Raw genomic sequence first — 22,217 nt, forward strand, 5'->3', positions numbered from 1 at the left:
ACATACATACATACATACATACATACATACATACATACATACATACATGTAGATATAGAGACAGACTGACAGATGAACAATTACGTAGACACACGCATCATGTATTGATGATTTACATGTCTTCATAAACAACCATGACATCGATATGAAATGTTATATCAATCACGTTTGAAAAGTACCTACCAAGGTATATTTTACAAATTGCGCCAAGGAGGTCGTCACAATTTCTTGTTTCCCACCCATCTTTCGTAGCCTTTACACAACTATTAGTATAGGCACCACTTCCTGCATCTTCGCCTACTGGCACAGAATTCCAACTTGTGTAAAACATTGGTGAACCATCGCTCCACTCGTATTCTCCAGTCTGTGAAATTGTGATATTTTTCGTGAAAAACATACTGTTGGTGCGTTCTAATCTCCTAAAAACACTGTACCTGCCTGTTTGTTACTTATAACATTAACGCTTGTCCTAAAGAACTGGTTTTCTGCGTTGTCAATCATAGGTAAAGATTCGTGTCGAAATCCGGCAGTATCATTGCGTATTTATCTCCATTGATATAAAGAGTGACGTCACTCATACATTAAATACCACTAAACGCTAACTCAGAACACAAGTTATCTTTGTCAAAAACAGTTCATTTCAAGCTTTGGTGACGATCTAAAGCTGTACGTAAACTTTCTCAGATAGGCATATCCTTGGCAAAAATGGGAGATTCGGCCCAAAATGTTATATATGGAAACACCAACATCAATCGATCAAATTTTAATAACGGTGTCATCCGCATACACCTACACAACCAAACGTGACTCTTTCCAGTCGATTGATTTCAAAGAAAATGTTGTGACTTAACATACGAAAATAGGCCTTAGAAATGCTAGTATTAAAGTTATCATCGTTTGAACAAATCAGTCCGATGTTATCCGTAGTATAAAACATTATTTTAAAAACCAAGAATGGGGATATTTAGCCAAAAATCTACATATGCTTATTTCAGCACTTGAACAAATCTGAATGAGCCGTGTCTAGGAAAATAAAAGCACTATTTGTAAGCTATTCGTCTAGTAATAGGAGAGTCTCAGACGCCAAAATTTATCCTAGGATTTATGGGTTGAAATATTATTTGAGAAAACTGGAAATGCTGGAAATGCGGGAATCTTTGAGACCTCAAATCACACATTTCAAACTATTCTGACGGCGTCTAAAGGCGAAAGATTTTTTACGAAAACTTAGGAAACAAAATCAAGATATTTGAGATGGAAACTTATGGTAATTTAAGAAATCTGAGTCAGAACACGTCTAGAAATGTATCGTCCAAGTGTCAACCGTACAAACAGTTCTTAAGTTGTTTAGTACTGATTATTTACACATTTTCTACACCTTTTTTAAAAAAACTGTACAGAAACCTATGACGCATCTTCAAGCCAAATATTTTGCCAATAGATGAAGTATTTTTAGGTATTTGCAATGAACGGAAATCCAGGTAAACAGACCTATCTTGTCAATAAGTGTCTAACGTATAGCACATTAGAGCTAAAAACTTACACCGAGTAGCATATATCGTAGACGGAGAACTAATGTCTTCGGTCGGACATTGAATTACAACGACGTCTATTAAGTGTTCTTAGTGAAGGAATTGCGTGAATGTATTTCAGTGTTGCTGACTATATAACTTTGTCAAACTACAGCAATAATTATCTGAAGTAACTTTAACAGAGTAGTATAGAACGAAGTCTGCTCGAACGATCGAAACTTAAACTTTAGCACAAATACCTGTTCATTTAATTCCATCCCAATCAATAGTGAGGATCCTTGAATGTGGACTAATGTCTCCACGTAGGCCTCCTCGAATGCATTCATCAAGCTGGCTAAGTTTCCACCATCTTTCCTACACTGCATCGACGCTTGCTGAAACGTTTGCGGATTTTTGTACACTTTATAACAACCTCCGTTGTAATAGGTGTAGCCGGCAATGCATGCTTTGTCGTCAGGTCTTGTAGGATTCTCAGGTTGAGGTTGGACGTCTGGTTGTAAACATAACAAGTATTTGCTTAGAGAAGTAAGCATTGTAATGTTTCTGTATCAAGCCGATTGATAATTTAATAATGATCGCGCAGATCCATTGTAAGAACTGCCACCACTGGCTAATATGAAAATGAGGTATCATGCGGTGTTATTTACCAGTAATCTCACGTCATTTAAGCAATAATGTACCCCCTCCTGGTTCAAAATGGACGATAGCAAACTTTGCATGATATAATGTATAAGGCAAAGCCGACTATAATTGCGGTGTGTAAAGCTTGGGGGTGGTGAATTATTGGCAATGCCAGTGAATTCTGTAGATGCAGGAAACATGTAGGACCATAATATTCTATAATCGGATACATTATCTGATGTCATGAAATCAGTTGCTATTGACAAAGCTATAATATTCTATAATATTCTATAATATAATATTCTATAATATTCTATAATATAATATTCTATAATATAATATTCTATAATAATATATTCTATAATATTCTATAATATTCTATAATATTCTATAATATAATATTCTATAATATTCTATAATATTCTATAATATTCTATAATATTCTATAATATTCTATAATATAATATTCTATAATATAATATAATATAATATAATATAATATAATATAATATAATATAATATAACATAATATAATATAATATAATATAATGTAATATAATATAATATAATATAATATAATATAATATAATATAATATAATATAATATAATATAATATAATATAATATAATATAATATAATATAATATAATATAATATAATATAATATAACTAAAATATGATGATAGGAATATTACTTTCTATTGAAGTTAGCCGTACGTGCGATTTTGATATTTATTTTTTTTGCATTTTGCGACCAACATTCATTCCAACCAGCTACTTTTCCCACCAAACCAAACACCGTTACCAGTTGGCACGGCGAGCGAAGTAGGATGATTTTTCATTATGAGGATATGGAACTCAGTCACAGAACAAGGTTCGTTATAGGCGATAAAACGATAAAAGAGATGGTGCAATCTTTTTTTTTTTGCTTTGAAACTAAAATTAATACAGCTGCTTCATGAAAGCAAATGATAATACAAGACAAATGCTTTGAATAATGTGCTTTCTCCTGTTCAATTCTGATATTTGTAAGCTTGGAGGAGGAATGACGCAAATAAATAGCTATAACACGTGCGATTGGATTTGCCGGTAAAGGAATCCAAAGAGAGTCGACTTTTTTAAGCGTAAGATGTCCGGATATAGCTATATAGAAGTATCAATATACGAATATATATATATACAATTATATATATATATATAAATATAAATATATATATATACAATTAAATATTCTGCTATTGTTAAATGCATTCGAAATGAACAATGAAGCACTTAATTGTTCCTGCTTATTCAATAACGGACATATGTCAGTTTCAGCCTTTCTAGTATGACAAGTCAGGCTTTCTCAAACTGCTGTTAAAAATGACATCATGCATCTGGTATGGAGTTTACCTTTATCGCCTTGACATAACCAGGCTCGTTTGGATCGGCAGTACTCTCCATTCCATTCGCCACGTTCTTCCTTCACTTCCACGCATGACTTTTAAAAAAGAGCAAAGTAATATTGCGTTAGATCCCAATTTATGGTAGTATGCACCTCGAAGGCGAAAGACTTAAACTTTTGCTCAAGCTCTCCTCAATGGAACTTTCAAATTTCTTACCAATCAAGAATAAAATCAGAAATCATCGTGTAAAGTTTGTATCGTAGAAACAAATTACCTAGTTACCGATATTTGAAATCTATCTTTTCCGCCATCTCTGTGTTATTTCTATTTGAAAAAATAAAAACGATTTTCGAAAACCAAGATTTTGAAACTTGTTCTGACTTCAAGAGCTTAAAGATGAATACCAACAAGTGGTATATCAGGAAAGAATTGGACAAATTTAAGAGACCGAATATCTGTCTCCGAGGAGCGACTACCTTACACAAGAGTTGTTGAATGGAATGGAATTCCGACAAAGATAGCACGTGACAAATTTCATTATTGAACGTGATCCTTTAAGAGTTCAACTCAATGTCAAATAAGCCTTTTCTGTATTAAAGGAATACTTACAGATATAATATGTATTCATCGTACTTTGTAAGGGACGTGTTGAAGGTGTAGGATAAAGTTTTTATTGAGGCTTTGAAAACTGGCATGGTAGTTATTTAAAGGTTTCCAGACTGACATATCGTCATGATAAACGACATTTAAAAGAATGTGTCAGTCAATCACCAGAGACATTGGTTCATATTGGTCCACATTGGTTCACATGGGTTCACTTATCAAAAGAAAACTTACCGCACGATATATCAAGGGTTGGTTCTTGCCCCAGTTAGTATAAGTAAGTGTTGTGCCATCAGTCCACCTGTATTTGCGTCGATTAGCAGCATTGCTCAGGCCAATCCAGACAGGAGATTTAGCAGAATACAGCTGGCTATACAGGAAGTCTATAAAAACCGAAACCTTAAATTTGAACTTTTGCATATACGCATAAAGTGGACAAAAGATGTTGCATGATTTACTCATCTAAAACGACGGTTTTAACTTCAACTTGACATTCTCATATCTCTAAAATATGTTGAGTAATCTTTATACTTGCTGGAAACATAAGGACATATTTACATTTTGTGAGCCCTTCTCTGTTCTCTCATACCTACTTTGAATTTCTCTTGTGTGCACGGTTGCTAGGTTACTGCGCAGGCTCCTACAAACATCTCTTGCTGCAGACCAGTTGTGCCTTTCACTGGCGTCGTCAACTCCGTAAAATCTGTAACATTTATCATCGAACTCTACCCATCCTGTAGGACAAAGTCCCGGTATTGGTGTTGTTGGAGGATGCGTGATGGGGTCGACATTGTGAATAAATTTCTTGCAGATAAAGGAAAATTCGTCGGCACAGTGTTGGTCATTCCACTGAGCAGTGTCTGTAAATCCGAAGAACGAGAAGGATATAATGCAATGTACATACGAGCCTGTGCCTGTACCGTGCCTGTGGGGCAAGGCTTGACGTAGCGCATAGCTACATTCCTAGCTCTATATCATCATTGTACTCTAGGATTTGAATTGAATTATGTTACTGCAGGTTCTAAAATATGACAATAAAGTCATGATGACGATGGTGATGATGATAATGATGATGATCATGATGATCATGATCATCATCATTATCATGATTACAACGATCATTAGGCAAAAAAAAAGAAATGTTTCTGGTCAGCGCGCGCGTCACTTGAACAACAGCGCGTCACCCTTTTTTTCTGTTTGTGGCCGGCGGCCGTGGCTGACACCAAACCAAATGGCTGAAGAGAAAGACAAAATTCTTTGGGGGGCATGATCAGTGACTGCACCAACAGTATATATGTGACAATATTGATAAAACTATAAAACTGACCCTCCTCCCTCCCTTGAGGCAAATAAAATAAAAATAAAAAAAATAAAATGCGTGTCACCGCACCATTTTTTAAAGAAAGACCTGACCAGAAACATTTCTTTTTTTTGGCCTTATGATGGTGAATATAATATTTGTAGATCTGGTCTGATAGAATTAACATTCTAAAGCCACATCGTAGCGAAACGAACGTCATGCTCAGAAAGGGAACTCTGTAAAAGATCTGACTAGCTTTAATATTTAGAATGTCATTTAACAATGGCATACTGACCCATAGATGTCTCCGTGTGATTTCGTTAAGTCTCATGACAGAGGAAAATACACATTTTGTAAATTAAAAAAAAAACGGTAGATCATCTTACAGTACGATGTTTTGCGATACTACCAAATTGTTTTTCTGGTAAGAGGATATGTTCTTTCACAGCAAATATGTGGGTTTGAGTCTAGGTTCAGCATTAACAGGAATAGGTACTTTCCCTAAACCCCACAAACACGCAGGAAATTCACACTGAATTATCTCTCTCAAGCATTGCGTTCAAATTTAGAACATGTATCCACGACTAGTACTGTCATCTAAATATATGTAAGGTGTGGATTGAAAGGTAGACAGAGACAGGCCTTGTTTCGTGGTGTAGATGTTGCATTTCTTCAGGAACTTGTTTGCTGGAAATTGTACAGGAAGTGTTTAAATGAATGAATCAATGCTATGTCTTTTAAATGTATTTTAATGCTGGCTCAATATAGGTTTCAGTATTGAGAGCCAACTTCTTCGACGGAAAAGTTAGACTGTATGGAATGCAGTATTATAAGCTGTAAAAACACATCTCTTTACCTGAAGATCCACTTATTTGAGCACATTCCTCCTCTCCGTTTAAGTTATTTGGTTCGCTTTCTAACCAATTTACATAATCCAAGGCTGTACCATCGGACCACCTGTTAGAAGATTCATAATACTTGTAACAATCATTTTCCCATTTTTATTTCCGGTGTGCCTCCTTGATGCAAATGCTTTAAATAGACATTTATACCACCTTAATTCAACCAAGAATATAAAATTTAAGTCTTTATATTATCACATTTATATCCATCCATTCTCCAATCTGTACCGCAGACTATTCTGTGATAACATCTTACCCTCCATGTAATGCTGACCAGTATTTAGTCTATGTGATAACATCTAACCTACCATGTAATGCTGACCAATCTGTTAGTCTATGTGATAACATATAACCCACCATGCCATGCTTACCATTCTATGATGACATCACACCAACCATGTAGTGCTGACCGACCTGTGATAACACTTACCCCAGCATGCAATGCTGACCAATCTGTGACAACATCTAACCCATCATGTAATGCTGATCAATCTATGATTACATCTAACCCACTATGTAATGCTTACCAATCTGTGGTGACATCAACTCCTATTCGTCAAACCAACTGATCCATAAATTGTTATTACATGGTTCTGTAACCTTGAATGTTCACTCGCCCTGACTTTGTAACAATCTTAGTAGTCCACTCGGAAATGTACAGTGTAAGTAACAAAAAAGCTAGAGTGTGTTAAATAACTTTCACGACAACTTTGTTAAGCAGTGTTTTAAACAAGTGGGTAGCACCTGTTTGGATAGTAAATGGCCATATGAATTTTGCACAGGTGTTATTCGCAATTTCGATCGCTACTGATCATCTATTGAAAGCAAAGCAACAATCTCTGATCCTCGCAGCAATATTCGTTAGCATTGTCCATTTACACCGCCGTGTGAGTCCTTTACTCTACCTAAAACGTCTTTAAAAATAAATCACTTGGTTCTGCGATAAAACTGATACACTCCATGCGCGTATAAGATCTACAACATGTTAGCTTTAGTCTTATTATATATTTGTCTGGTAAAATATATAGTACTAAGTGTGAAATATGGCGGTTATACCGATGTTTTAAAATTTGATACAAAATATAACATTAGCATGTAACCTTATATTTTCCTCCTTTATTAACCAACTCCTCATTCTACTACCTCAGCGTCGACGTAAATAATGCAAACGACATAAAAGAACCAAACGTGATACTTTGTACAGTACTGTATTTTCACGACTCTCTGAGAATCACGGAGCAGATTAAATGGATGGGGTCGTCAGAACTGCTCTCGAGGTGGTGTGGGACCCATACGGCAAAAGAAAATACTGTATCCAAGGTACATTGGCGACGGATAAAAGTTAAGCATGTTTCTCATGATACACATTCTAAAATTTAAATGTTACAACTGCGTTGACGTTAAGCATATAAATGTTGTGCATGAAACACAGTGTTTGTAATCAAGTAAGTCGCACAGGAGCAGTTCTGGTGATTCCCTCCCTTTACGGTTTCCATGAGAGTTTATCAATTCCAGATATCGATTCCTGGTAGTAGTTACAGTTTTCATTTTTATGTACATAGATGAAGAGGTGAGTTGAGTTGAGACACTGGGCATGTTGCGTTAAATGGAAATGGTAAAATGTCGATGAGACAACGGACGAAAATGTTCAAAAAGCAAGAGTAAAAGGTCTGATCATTGGTTCTTGCAACAAGCCTGTACTCCTAAGTGTTCTAAAATTCCCCAAGGATGCGTTTGCATTGGATATGGTTGTGACTGTTGAGTAAAAGGAATTGCAAAGTCCTAGCTGTTCGTATATTTTATGTGAAGCAAGTTGCTATTATTTATGTTCCAAGACGCTATTTGTTAATATGACAGTTTCAAAATTGCACTTCTAGGAAATGAGTTGATCGATGTGTGACACATCACATGTACTGAAGAAATAAGCGCTTACTCATATTTTCCGCCAAATCCATATTGCCTTAGTCCTATCCACCATGGTCGCCTTTCTTCAAGTTGTAACTATGGATGAAAGAAAGAAATAACACATTTGAGAAGATTCTTCCATGAAAAATGAATTATTAAACCTTGTAAAACATATTTTGAAAACTTTGTAATCTTTAACACTATTTACATCAAAATAAAAATGATATGATAATATTTCATTTATACGTTCCTTTGGGTTGCATTATCATTGACTGATTATTTAGATTCACTATTCTCGCTAACATCCTGCGAGGCAAGGAATATGATAAAGTGGTTGAGAAATAACGGTGTATTTATCCGATGCATTGTCATCGGATATCCTACAGGTTGTCTTAAAATTTTAACTTGTACAATATAACCGTTACTTTAGACACCGAAAGGTAGCATACACCTTTGGAAGCAGTATTTTAACAATTTTTGGCTTGCTTGATTACGAATTGCTATGCCTAATTATAGAACTTCCTGATGGTTCAAATTATTGAGAGAGTCGTCGATGCTACTCTGTTTCAGACACTGATTACTAAAATAGTGATTTGAAGAGGCAATTGATGTAACTTTGGTGATTTTTTTCGCCACATGACTTTTCACCACGTTTTGCATGTTAAGTGTAAGTTCTTGACCTACTCAATACAGCATGTTAAAACACCAACTGTTCAGTTTGTCAACAGAGCATATACAGCAGTAAAATGGACTTTGATTGTTTACATTTGAATTCTAGTCCGAAGTCAATATTCATTTCAACAATGTAGTCCACACATATACGTTGACTCAAACTGAATACAGTGTATCTGCACGAGGTTCGGGAGTAGAACAAAAAACGGTAGTTGACATTAAAAACAAAAACGTGAAAAAAATCATCAAAATGTCACAGCTGGTGTCCAGTTAGTAAGGCTTACCCTGGATGCTATCCACGCTGTCTCATTTGCATCATGCAATGACAGTAATTCAGCACCTTTGGAATAACAGTATTTTCTAGATTCAGTCCAAGTCTTTGGTTCTATCACTGTACTCGAGCTGAAAAAGTAGCACATGCTGTCCCCATACTTCAGCCATACGGTGTTGTTTTCGTAACAGTAATCTGGAGTCGGTGGTGGCGATTGTGTTATTAGCTCTTTGCCTTCATAATCCAGAAAAAGAAATCATCATTTACACGTGTTTATTAATGAATGAAATAAGTTCTAACAAAAGATGTGGGTTTCCATTAATTAATTAGACATTAACAACCCGAAGATGAGGCAAAGCAGAGCAAATTTCTTGTGAGATAGTAGTCGGACATATCTCGATGTAGAAAAACACCCTCACTAAAATACAATGATAAATAGTGGCAACCAATTGATCATTTTAATTTTTAGTAAAACAGTTGAGCTTCATTGTAAGGGAAAATTTACAAGCATGGACAATATATTACAAGACTAACATTGCCTTTTATGCCCGAAGGCCATTCACTTTAATTTCTCTTATTAATTCAAAGCAATGATTAGAATTACAGAAGTCGGTGCTTAGACAATGAACAAGCTTGATGTCTCACTGTTACCTGATGATATTTTGCACATCCATGACCTCACATTGCTATTACAGGGTCGCAATCTCCACATTGTAACTTCCAAAGCTCTGCCCATCCGCAGTAGTGATTGTGAAGCAACACAGTCGGTTATATAGCTCTGATATCCTAGCCTCATGCCTCCCCAGTTGGTGTAATTCACATTAGAGCCATCACTCCAAACGTAATCTAAACCAAGAAATAATCCTAAGTTAACGCACTTTTGCCACTGTGATTCAATGCCTGTGAGTTTTAAGTTCAATGCAATACAAGACTGCGTTTCTTTTTATCTACAACATTTCATAAGGAGATCACTTAAATCTGCAAACAATGAGTACGCCATACACACTGTAAATACTGTCAGTGTACTTGCAGCTACAAACTCTGACGACCGGTCATTACTCAAAGATTTGTTTATTTCCAAAATTATAAAAAAACGAATTTCCAATATATGTTGAGGGATTGACTATTAAAATATGGAAGGGTGGTTGAAATCAGGCTCCGGTTGAATCTTTCAAGGAGGGGGCAGCAAAATCATTGACGTGACAAAAGGAATAAACCAAATTATTTCATTGGAAAGTGTGGATCTTCTCTGTCAGCTCTTAAAATAATGAAATTGATATGGAAGACAAGTAATTAGAAGACTCTACACTGACAACCGTCTTCCGAAGGTCGAATGGCAACTAAGTAATCATGACGCGAAGAAATTAATCAATAACAAAACTATATTTTGTCTGAACACAAAATATCATGTGCAACAGGTGATTGTGTACTTTCGAAACTTATATAAATCTTACTTCCTTCAGTGTCGATGTCATTTAATCCAATCCAAACAACTTCAAACCTGGGAAAAAAATCACAGTAAGATTGAATGATGTGATGAACGTGTATTTGAATAACTGAAAGGATGACATAAACATGGACAAATTACGCCAAGTCGTTAAATCTATGAGCCTTACATGACGTAACAAAAGGCAAATAAATGACATGAACGGTAAGAATTACAAAATTCAACTCTGGTCAATTCATCTCTGACATTCCGGGTGCTTCAGTTTAGTCATATTCTGGAGGGTTATAGTTTCGATTTATTTGGCAAGTCATTTATTGTTTGCCAGCAAAGCGTGTACTCTGCAACAAATCTCTGTGTTATCATGAAATCATGTTTCTATTTGAAGAATTTTGTAATTAGGTACACATCAAACTGTTGAGGTTACTTTTCTTAATCTTAATCTTAATCTTAATCCTAATGTTGTTTTCTGATATAGCACATTGCATAATCTATCAATGAACTATATATTGAAAGTATGTATAACTTTTTCAGTCGAAGGCAGACCTAAGATTCTACAATTTTTACCTTTCTTTGCAAAGAGCATGAAAGGCTGATTTGACGACTACACTTGCCAACACACGACCAGTAGAATCCGACATATGTCATGTTATTCATTTTACAATGAGTTACCTACCAAAACATAAAAATTGAAAATCTAAAAAAATAGTAAAGAACGAAAATATTTTCAGCCCCCTTACACTCAGAGCAAAACTTTCAAGTTCTCCATCTACTACCCCCAGAATTTTCAAATCCCTCTGAATTCCACGAGCTCCGCCCTTCCTGGACTCATCAGTATTTGTGAACGCAGCTTAATTACAGCTAATGAGCAGTTTCTCTCTAAACGAATGCACACAGCTGAATGACAGTACTGGCGATTATGCTGAACCTGTGATTCAAACATTCATAACACCTAACAGGCAGTCAGAACAAAGAAATTGCAATAGATCTATTTGCCACAATCTGGCACACTTCACTTGTTCAAAGCCATAAATCAGCACTCACCGAGCTACCTTAGCAACCCTGAAGATAAGTATTTCTTGGTCCAGGCTACTAAAACTGGCAAGGTTAGCATTCATCTTTCGACAGTACTCTGACGAACCATGCCAGTTTAAGCTTCGCTTTCGATTATCATCAGCGTTAAACACCTGTAATTAAAGCGATTTACTTATTAACAATCCTACTTGTTCCATCACAATGAGATTATAACACTGAAATTTCCAATGTGACCTACTCCAAATACTATAAAGAATCACCGATGCATGGCTTAGATAGATAGATAGATAGATAGATAGATAGATAGATAGATAGATAGATAGATAGATAGATAGATAGATAGATAGATAGATAGATAGATAGATAGATAGATAGATAGATAGATAGTATTCATTCATTCATTCATTCATTCATTCATTCATTCATTCATTCATTCATTCATTCATTCATTCATTCATTCATTCATTCATTCATTCATTCATTCATGCATGCACCAAATCATATCATTCAACATGCCATATATAAAGTCTTACCTATATTACTAAAATATTCAAAGTCGCAGGCAACTTGCATAATGCAAATGATAATGTCATATTGTTTATCAGGTATTCGATTTTGAGAGAGCTAATTAATAAATGAGAAATATTTCAGCGGGATTTTACTTTAAGGAACCTAGAGCTCCAAGAATGTAGAAATAGTTGTTTAAATATGAAATCTACGCTCCTTGAATGTCGCACTTCTGTGGGGTGTAAATCCCCAAGCCTTGTGAAAACTCAATATAACACCAATTATAAGGAGACATTTTCTTGATACTATGGTTGATTTTTCCTTATTAACTTACCTATGTCATAAAGAATGTAGCCTAGTCCCCAATAAACATGGTCCTGTACGAAAACAGTACGAATAAACCCAAAATTTGCCTTGGTGAAATTCAGTCTACCTGCATGGTAAGCCGGCATTTCGTTTACCTACCTTGAAGCAGTTACTTTCAGATTCAATCCATCCAGTGGGACAATCTGCAGACCCTCCGGAAAATTGACAAAGGAGCAGGTATACTGATGGACAAAATGGTCAGATACACTATTTTATAGGTCGCTCATAGGTAAGTTGGTGCGCACATGTGTATACATGTATGCATTCTGTCTGTCCGTATATCAGTACATGTATGTATGTATGTATGTATGTATGTATGTATGTATGTATGTATGTATTTGCTCCTTTTCCTCTCAAGCGACAGTTAATAGAACTTACAAGTAGGGGAGAACAGCAATGAATAGATATATGTACGCGTTTTCTGTTTCTGAAGCAGGGAACCTCTCGAGTTCAGGACACTTCTTAGTGGCGTGAATGTTTTACGTGTAAAATTTGAGTCTTACATGTTTTAGAAAAAATAACTAACCAGGTGAAAACAGTGCAACTGTAAGTTTTGGCAAAGTAAATGTATCCGCCCTCTGCCCTTCTCCCCTAAAAACCCCAACTGTCATATCTCCTCCACATGACTTGTCCTTCCCTCTTTGTTTGCTTTCGTCATCAGACATTTAGTACGTAGCAGATTTTTTGGCACAAGCTGCAAACCTAACTTCGTCCTACAGAAGCTCTAAAACTTAACCGCAATATGATCTACTTACTGCTTGCCCTTGGAACCTTTTGCAATTTTAGGTCGAAGAAATGCTGGCCCATTAAGAAAATACATAGCAAGATATATGTATATTGTGCATCCATGAAAATATTTAGGTTTTTGTGCTAAGCATGTAAACGTATCATGGGGATAGCGAACCAACCGGTTTTGAGAAATTTTATGGCTTAGGGTAACTGTAAATACTCCATAATCACACACTTTCTCAAAATTGAAATGTGGGACAGCTGGTGATAACAGCCCGTACGCTATTATTCGAAAAATTCCCCTCCGACCCGTAAGTGTTCCCATCTCCCCACTCCCTCGCCAGGAGATCCCCTCCGACCTCTTCCCAATATAAATGTTTCCAATACCATCACTTCACAACATGCTTTCCCGGCTGCATACTGGTATACTCCTTAAAAACAACTGGTTTCAAAACGCCTGCTGACCAGTAGAATGAAATTCCCCTTCCACTTGTGATGGCGACTACCCGCAAGCCCAAAACCCTCCCATCGACACCGTACAAATGTGCTCAACCGCTAAAAAAGAAAATAAAAAAACCAACATGCACAGCTTATCAACAATTTCGAACAAACAGCTTTGTAGGTTGCCCCTTATAAATTTAAAGGCAAAGGAAACTCGATGGCGTTGTGGGCAAGAAGTAAAAGCTCAGCTTTAAACTATTCCATTACTGCGAGAGGGTACGTCATATGCGTAAATCTGTTTCCCGACAAGGATAAATTAACTCAAGGAGACGGGAAATCTCCCCTCAGCATGACAACGAGATGTATAGTTCTTTCACATTCATTGTTGTATAATGTAGCAAGCTTAAATTTCGCTATGAGCTAAATTGACAAGATGTGAAAGAATAATCTGCACAGCTTCCGCCCTTTGTGGCACGAGCTGAAGAGGATGTGCTCAAGTCTTTGACCAGACTTGACTTTTTTGACGCCATATTGGGTCAATTATTAATCATTAACAATGCCCGAATTTAAGGGACAGATTAATTCTTTACGTAATGTGAAACAAATTTTCAAATAAAGTCAGGAGGTAAAAACTAAGCTTTCAAACAACGTATCTTGCAAACCGGTTTTGTCTTCTTTAGTCCAGCAACTTAGATTTCCTGTGAACATCGGCGTTAATTTCAAGTTTTATAAAATATGCGATCATTTCTAACTAGGGATGGCTTCTGTTGTCTGAATTCCTACAAATACTAGGCTAGCGATTTTATGAAACCACATTTCTTAATTATAACATGCTGAAAGGAGTACTCTCTTCAAGAGTCAAAACTTACTTGCAATGATTATTTCAGAAACTTTTATGGTAGAATGCGCCTCAAATTCGGACTTTCTCAGCACTATTTTGGTCTAAGGGTAAGACTGATTCAAGCACCATGATACACGATTTAAGATTCACGTTCTGCCTTTTAAGCTAGATACAGGTTCATTTTAACTCAGCTTTACTTTATTGATTCGTGCGTACACCATTAGGACTTCAACGGCGCCTTCTCTATGCACGAAGCAGTGGCATGCGATACGTGTGTTTACGAATTCTACGTGGAGGGGCAGAGATTTATTGCAGTAAGGGGCTGGATAGAAATTACAGAGAGAGAGAGCCGATGTTTTTCGAAATGACGTGGTGCGTAAAATAGTGACTCTTCAAGAAAGTTTTCAAGAAAAATGTTACCCTCCCCAACGTTCATCGCAAATGAAATTGGTTACTGATTAATAGGCTCAGTCGTAAAATCGAGGTCAAAGATCACTCTGGTCATACGACATCTTGTAAAAAAACTTTACTTCAATACTTATCCCTGTCCACCAAAAAACCGCTCTTCTAGTTCTATTGGCTTGCTTAGAATTAGACATGTGCATAATTAGTGAGGCTCAGGATAATGTTAGGGTCAAAGGTCAGGGGCGACCCCAAAATTTGTGTGTATAATTTGGTTCCATACCGGTCAATCTTCAATCAACACTAGCCCTCTTGTACTCTTACATAGGATAACGTAAAGCCATAGCTTAGCTACAGAGGTGTATGGCAGGTCAAAGGTCATAGAAAATTCTGAAAAATAATACTTTAAAAATCTTCTTCACGAAATTGTCAGGGCCTACGACCTTGAAACTTGGCATATAAGAACCTGACCCTTTGGTCTACGATGTCTTTGTTAAGAAATGTTATTGATCAATTTTGATGCGAATGAGGTTAATTTTAAAGGAAAATCCGAGATCGCTGCCAGAGAAAGGGTCTAAATATTATTGATATGGATTGTGACACATAGGGGAGGGTTACTGTTTGTTGCTCATGAAAATTGGGGAGGGTCGCTCTTTTCTTGCAAACACTAGTACTTTTGAAGGGCCACTATTTTGAAAAACATCGGCCCTCTCTCTCTATAATTTCTGTCCAGTCTTTTACTGTAATGTCTTTGGCCCCAACATTAAGAATTCGTCAAAACATGTATCGCGGGCCACCACTTCATGCATATAGAAGGTCACCGTTAAAGTCTTATTGGTGATTTATCACTGATTTGAGTGCAAATGCATCTGTTTCTAGCTTAAACCACAGGCGGCCCAAAACACTATTAATAAGCTTATTATTGAGTTTTCTCAGTTTTTTCTATCAGTTCTTCTCCTTTTCTTCATGATCTGACTGATCGGAGTAAATAAAAATAAATGACTTTATAGCCTAACCTAGCCCCTTGACTCTTTATTTATTTTACACCCCGTTACAAGGACGTTTATCTCTCATATACACATCTTGTAATTAATTAGTCAACACAACTAATTATGCTAATCTGTGGACTTATCAGGGATTTTATGGGTTAGTCAACATCGCGAAAGATACTCCTTTTTCATTTACATCTCTATCTTTGCAATGTTGACCAACCCTTGATAAGTCCACGGATTAGCATAATTAGTTGTGTTGACTAATTAATTACAAGATGTGTATATGAGAGATAAACGTCCTTGTAATGGGGTGTAAAATAAATAAAGAGTCAAGAGGCTAGGTTAGGCTATATAGTCATTTATTTTATTAACTACGATCAGTCAGAGCATGAAGAAAAGGAGAGGGACTGACAGTGACAGAGAAAACTGAGAAAAACTCAATAATAAGCTTATTAATAGTGTTTGGGCCGCCTATGCTTAAACCGTAGGATGCGAATCGTGAATCGTGAATAGTAGCACATGGCGCTTGAATAAGGCTTACCTTCTGGTCTACCACTTTTTGGGCCTGACTTTTAAGCTCTTGTAAGAACATTTTTCACAGTCTTACTTTGCCTACAATATTGTTTACAACAGGCTATAGAATTAACACAGGGATGGCAGTCTTTTTGAAATCCAAATATCTGTAAATGTTATAATTAGTTTTGATTTTATAGTACCAAACGTTGCACTGTGACCCCAGATTTTATTCTTGATTGGATAAAAGAACAGGACTTAGGAAACATTGAGCAAATGCTTAAGTCTTTCACTTTCGGAGCGTGTAGCATCATTCATTATTACGACCAAACTTTTCCTTTGATTGAAGCTTTCATCAGAATCTTGAACTGTTACAAAAATTGCATATTTCTCGACGATTCCCTTTAAAAATGTCAAACTTTTCTTGACTCGTACAAAATGTAATCTGGTTGATAGGTCCTAGCTATACTGACACAGTGACGTTTTTTTGTGAGGAGTTTCTGTTCAAAGGTACTTCCAGTGATATAGGTACTCCCAGTGATGTCACAAATTCCAGACTGCTGGATCCTATATAGCCATGCGAATGACGCTGTTTGTTCTCGGCGTTATGGAGGCCTTTATAACGCCGGGAGCACACAGCATCCCCGGACAGCATCGTACGAAGGAATAGAGCCTATAAAATCAATTATTTGCAATCTACTTACCGCTTAAGTAAACCGTGACGAATCCAAAAGCAGTTTCCATCCTTTGCTGTTTCCGAACGAATATGAAGGATAACACAGAAGAGAAGCATTAAAGTGTCCTGACTTGCACGTAGATGAACTCACTATCTAATCTTTAAACAAAACAGTTTCCTATGTCCGCTGACATTTGCAAGTATCTTTAAACAGAGGAAATGGATGTTCCCTAACCTTTGTTGACACGACTTATGAAGAAAGAAGACAGCATGTGTTACCATAGCTACAGTGGCTCTCATGACAGAAATTTGAATCTGGTCATTACAGCCATGGGAAATTTGACGTAAAGTCAAAATACGAAACATCAACATCTAACATGGTACAGTTCAAAGTCGATTTATGAGAACTGCCTTCAAAAATTACAGGTAAAAAAGCAGCAGGAATTGTCAAAGCAGAACTTGACTTTGTGGGGGGCGGAGGGCGTAGAAAGTTGCAATGAAAATTAAGGGGGTTTTAGGGGTGTCTGAAGATATTTTGTATTTTGTATTTCTGTTTAAGCAAGGACACAGCGTATTACCGATTGGTGCTCACAGACAACACAACTATGAAATCGTTTTATGACCTAATTATGAACATATCCTGAATACTTAGGGGTTATTACAAGAAGTCTGGTCGATACCGCTTCGTTTTCAGGTGATGCATCCGTGTTTTGACGAGTTGCGGAGCAGCGAATACAAATTAGGGCACATAACGACCAAACTTCGAGGAATAACCCCTTTTTAGTAGGTCAATTTCACGTCTCCACCAGTCAGATGATAGTATTTACGCAATCAATATATTGGTATGATAGAATGTTGATTAGAACACGCTACATACTCATTACGTGTCACAGTTCGCCAGAACACGTCACGTGACGAGAACAGGGATACTGGTCCCTACTTATTCGAAAAGAGTGATGTCACAGAGTGGGTTTTCAAAGACTATATCACTACTGAAATCGTTTTCTAAAAGTTGCCCGGTCACGTGACCATGCGCTTAGGATCGTCTGTATTTTTGAGACAAGGGCCTGTGATTAGAGCACAGCAGCCCCAGGAATGAGCGACTGTGAATAAAACAGCAAGGTTTCCCCTTTAGCAGCGTTTTACCTTGGATATTTAAGTGCAACCAAGGACTTTGTGCGATATGTTAAGGACAGTTTTTGCTTCTTTTTGTGAAGAAATTGGCAATACTGTTATGCTGCTGAGAATGACCCGGGTAAAATTCTCAGAATGTATTGTTGCAGTGCCTGTACACCTGAGCACATTGAATGCAAAGCATGGAGCAAGACAAGTATGTGGTATGTTACAACACATATAACCTGGTCTATATTCGTCTAACGCCCGTTCATTACCTAGTGGCCTTGAGTTACCAGAAACACATCGCTTTACCCCTCTGCCTATGGTCTTGGGCAATTAAAGCGATGTATTTCTGGCAATGCATGGCCCCTCGGGGTAATAAACGGGCGCTAGAGCCCTTATGACCAGGTAATAGGTATTTGTAGGGGCCGCTTGATGCACAAATTGGCCTAACGACGAAATCAAAGAACTTATTTTCATTGCAAACGACATGACAGAGCCTGGTACAATCTGATGGTGCAATACTATCTGCCTCAGTAGACTTGGCACATCACAACAAAAAAATTGGTGTAATGTTCGAAAAGTTTAAATTTCCATCTTTTAGAATGTTTTCCGAGGTTTGAGTCCTGGCAGTCTGGGTTTAAACGCTGTTTTTATATTTTGCTAACAGGCCTATTTGTGTTGACTATTTCTCAACCCTCTCTCAGTCTCAGTGAATTCATTAACTTTCCATATTCTTCTGCCCTCAATCGTTATGTAAACAAGCGGTACAGAGTCACACTACAGAATGTAAGTAAAGCGCTGTTGTTAATTACCGCAAGACCAGTGTATTTAAAAACAATCTGATTGGCTCCTGTGACTCACGAGATTTGAAAAAAATCTTCTATGGCAGTGGTTTAGGGGGCTCAGTTTTCTCTGTGTTTGTTTGTTTGTTTGTTTGTTTGTTTGTTTGTTTGTTTGTTACCGAAATATATTTGTAGAGTAAATAACAATATAACTGATACATGTATGCTTGTTTGAAATAAAGCAATAAATAACGCATTCATTATAAAATGAAAGTCAGATAATACGTCGACCCGAACTATCACTGTGCCCTGAGAAACATACTTAAGAGATGCTACTAGCTGGGCTACCTTATGCGCCACGCACACAAACTCGCGAAAACAACGCCTTATTCACCACCGACAACTAGAAAATAGTCATGCTGGGAACTCTCATTCAATACACAATATCGCACATACACTGTAAGTTAGCTATCATTCTTCCACGTCGCCTAAATGGCGATTTATGACCGGTCTTACAACGTTTCGAACCAAATTCCCAGTACGGTGCGTTTTCATGTGATTCCGTGGTGAAGTAATTTCAAATGAACCAGTTGTTACTGACTGAAACTTTTCCTTTGAAAATTATTTTGTAATCTCGAAGTATGTATAAAGTCAGTGAGAGATAGGAATTTACCTCTATATTGCAAGCACTTCGTTGTGAGGGACGTTGGTTGTATTAGCGTCAATGACACTTAAATTTCAGCGGTTGTAAAACAATGGAAATACGTCATTGACATCTGATTCCCACTTCACGATGCTGGGAAAAGTACACAAGGAAAGATATGACATAGTTATGGTATTTTATTTAACAAGTGTGTAAGCGATGCAATATATGTAAATTTCATATATTCGATGCCCAATCAAAGAAAATTAAATAGAGTATTTTCCAATGAGAGAATATTTGAATTACTATTTACTAATCAATGATTATTAGTTAATAAGTGATCGCAGAATTATCCAGATCAATCTTCAAACAATGCAAAAATTCCTTTTAAAGGAGATAAACATAGATCATCTTAAAGTTGGGCATCTTTGATGTATAACTTCACACTTCAGCAATAAATCCCCATCGATTGATATTCAATTACTTTGTGAGTCTCTCTCCTAGATCTCGAAGTATCTCTCAGCAATGAGTAAACTCCCCAGAAGACCGACGAAATGAGACATTACACAATCATGTAACTTGATTTCCACTACGCTGACATCAATTTTAGTAGTGTGGCGGCTAACCTACGATTCCTGTCAGATTGTGTACTTTAGATTTAATAAAATGAAAGTTGGAACATTACTATTTGACTGATCCTAAACATTTTCTTTATTTCAAAATTGCAATGGAAGAGGGCGTATGACCCTCTCGTACTCTTAGCCTATAAGCACTTTGATAACTGTAATAATGCAAAAAAGGTACATTTTCATCAATTGATTTTTTTAAATGCAGCAAATAGCTTGAAAATTGGTGATTGTTTTCAAAATTGCCGTTCGAGAGGAGCGATTACCCCTCTCAAAATCTTCTTCACGTCTGAACTACCTTTTGTCTTTGTCTTTAAATAGCTGAACATAATTTCAGCAATAACTTTTCTCGTATCGCACATTACGGCATAAAAATTGGGTAAAACTTTTCGAAAACTGTAACACAATAGTGCACACTCTCTCTTCGATGCAATGTCTCCACCCTTTTCTCCACCTGAGAAATATTCCACAGGAAAACCTGGTTGATGCCCTGAAGCGCTTCGAAACAAAATAAGTGCCTCAAAATATGTTCAAAGACAATAGAATCAAGCATAAGTACCCATGTTTTAAACAAATTACTGTTTTGGTGAATGGATTACGATAGTAACAGGACAAGTGACAGTAAAAAGTATATATCAAAGCTAAATGTCATGAGGTGGTAGATAGTGATTGTGTTGTGCGTAAACTTTGTATTAGGGTTAATTTCGTAACTCTATCCACATCTGATTAAACTGCATAAAAATTTGATGAAGCATGATGATAGGGATACTGACCATACAAAAATATCTTGTAAATTTTACAATAAGCATAGACGGTAGAGAAACTCTGTCTTTGCTCTAAACACTGATCCTTGTTTTTACAGATGTACAGCATAAACCTAAGGGCAGTTTTGTCCTCTGTCAAATTTATTTGCCGTCAACATTCCGGGTATTCTTAGCTATGACATGGTCAGTGATTCTTCAGATTGCATCACTCACAAATTTGTCAATTTTGGACCAATCCTGAGGGCATGCTGGCAGGTCACGCTTATCCATTTCGGACACCTGGTACCACCACTTATTATTGTGGTTCAGGATGACCGAACTCAAGTTGGTATTCAAAGTAATAAATATATCACCGATCTGATAATGTTTTATCTTGAATTGATGGATATTATTGGACCAGTTTTGATGGCATATTAACCTATGTTAGATTGTTGTGTAAACGGTTTTATACTTGCTTATCAATGAGAATATTTACTTAAGTAATATAGTATTAGTTTTGGGCATCATTTTCATGCAATCACCGGAAAAATCGCTACATAAAAACTCAACACGTTGTAATAATCATTGCACCCTGACTCTCTCTGCCACTGTCTCTCGTTTGTTCCGTTGGTGGCGCTCTGATTTGTTCGCTGGAGATATTATCTTGATACAAGTGATTCTCAAATCTGTTTCCTACGCTGGTGTCATCCATAACGCGGTTTCTTTTATAGATTGCGTATCTGTGTCGCCGTTTATGGATGCGCCACGTCACCACCAGTATGACCGCAATGGCAACGATGACAGCTTCTGTTATAAGAAAGATTGAAGAAACACCGGCACCTGTGAAAGAAGAGAATAGGAACATGTCAGATTGTAGCATTAACTCAGAAAACGAAATTAGTTTTGCAAGAGATCTCCACAACCTCCCTCCCCAAGGGGCTCACTCATTCGATTTGCGTACATATTGACGATTGACAGTTCAAAATACAAAGCACAAACTCAGCAATTTTCCGCGAGCTTGGAGGTCAAAAGTCACATTTTCTACAAAACGATGCGTCAAAATTGTGCTGGAGGCAAAAACAGGAGTCAAAAGTTTACATTTTATGAAATTTCCCAAAAGTCTACACGAGGCAAAAAAGACGGGTCAAGTCGCAGTACATATGTATG

The 22,217-nt window shown here is 36.8% G+C and overlaps 3 protein-coding genes across 5 annotated transcripts in view; 1 reads left to right on the top strand and 2 right to left on the bottom strand.

Moving 5' to 3' along the window:
- The window catches only part of LOC139116687 (macrophage mannose receptor 1-like), a 68,473-nt gene extending 51,241 nt beyond the window's left edge, over positions 1-17,232 (bottom strand). For both annotated transcript variants that reach the window (XM_070679274.1, XM_070679275.1), the window contains exons 1-13: positions 17,166-17,232; positions 12,643-12,725; positions 11,680-11,822; positions 10,646-10,692; positions 9,843-10,037; positions 9,205-9,425; positions 8,277-8,344; positions 6,298-6,398; positions 4,735-5,001; positions 4,376-4,524; positions 3,546-3,633; positions 1,772-2,022; positions 184-364 (exon numbers count right to left, since the gene is read on the bottom strand). In XM_070679274.1, the coding sequence (XP_070535375.1) occupies positions 184-364; positions 1,772-2,022; positions 3,546-3,633; positions 4,376-4,524; positions 4,735-5,001; positions 6,298-6,398; positions 8,277-8,344; positions 9,205-9,425; positions 9,843-10,037; positions 10,646-10,692; positions 11,680-11,822; positions 12,643-12,725; positions 17,166-17,205 (1,834 nt within the window). In that variant the 5' untranslated portion in view covers positions 17,206-17,232. The remainder of the gene's footprint in view (positions 1-183; positions 365-1,771; positions 2,023-3,545; positions 3,634-4,375; positions 4,525-4,734; positions 5,002-6,297; positions 6,399-8,276; positions 8,345-9,204; positions 9,426-9,842; positions 10,038-10,645; positions 10,693-11,679; positions 11,823-12,642; positions 12,726-17,165) is intronic.
- LOC139116693 (uncharacterized) overlaps positions 1-22,217 on the top strand; it is a 559,130-nt gene that overhangs the window by 250,774 nt on the left and 286,139 nt on the right. The gene's annotated exons all lie outside the window — the stretch shown is intronic.
- Positions 19,864-22,217, bottom strand: part of LOC139116686 (macrophage mannose receptor 1-like) — a 31,567-nt gene continuing 29,213 nt past the window's right edge. For both annotated transcript variants that reach the window (XM_070679272.1, XM_070679273.1), the window contains one exon: positions 19,864-21,890. In XM_070679272.1, the coding sequence (XP_070535373.1) occupies positions 21,616-21,890 (275 nt within the window). In that variant the 3' untranslated portion in view covers positions 19,864-21,615. The remainder of the gene's footprint in view (positions 21,891-22,217) is intronic.

Source organism: Ptychodera flava, chromosome 18 (assembly GCF_041260155.1).
Source record: "Ptychodera flava strain L36383 chromosome 18, AS_Pfla_20210202, whole genome shotgun sequence".
Lineage (NCBI taxonomy): Eukaryota > Metazoa > Hemichordata > Enteropneusta > Ptychoderidae > Ptychodera > Ptychodera flava.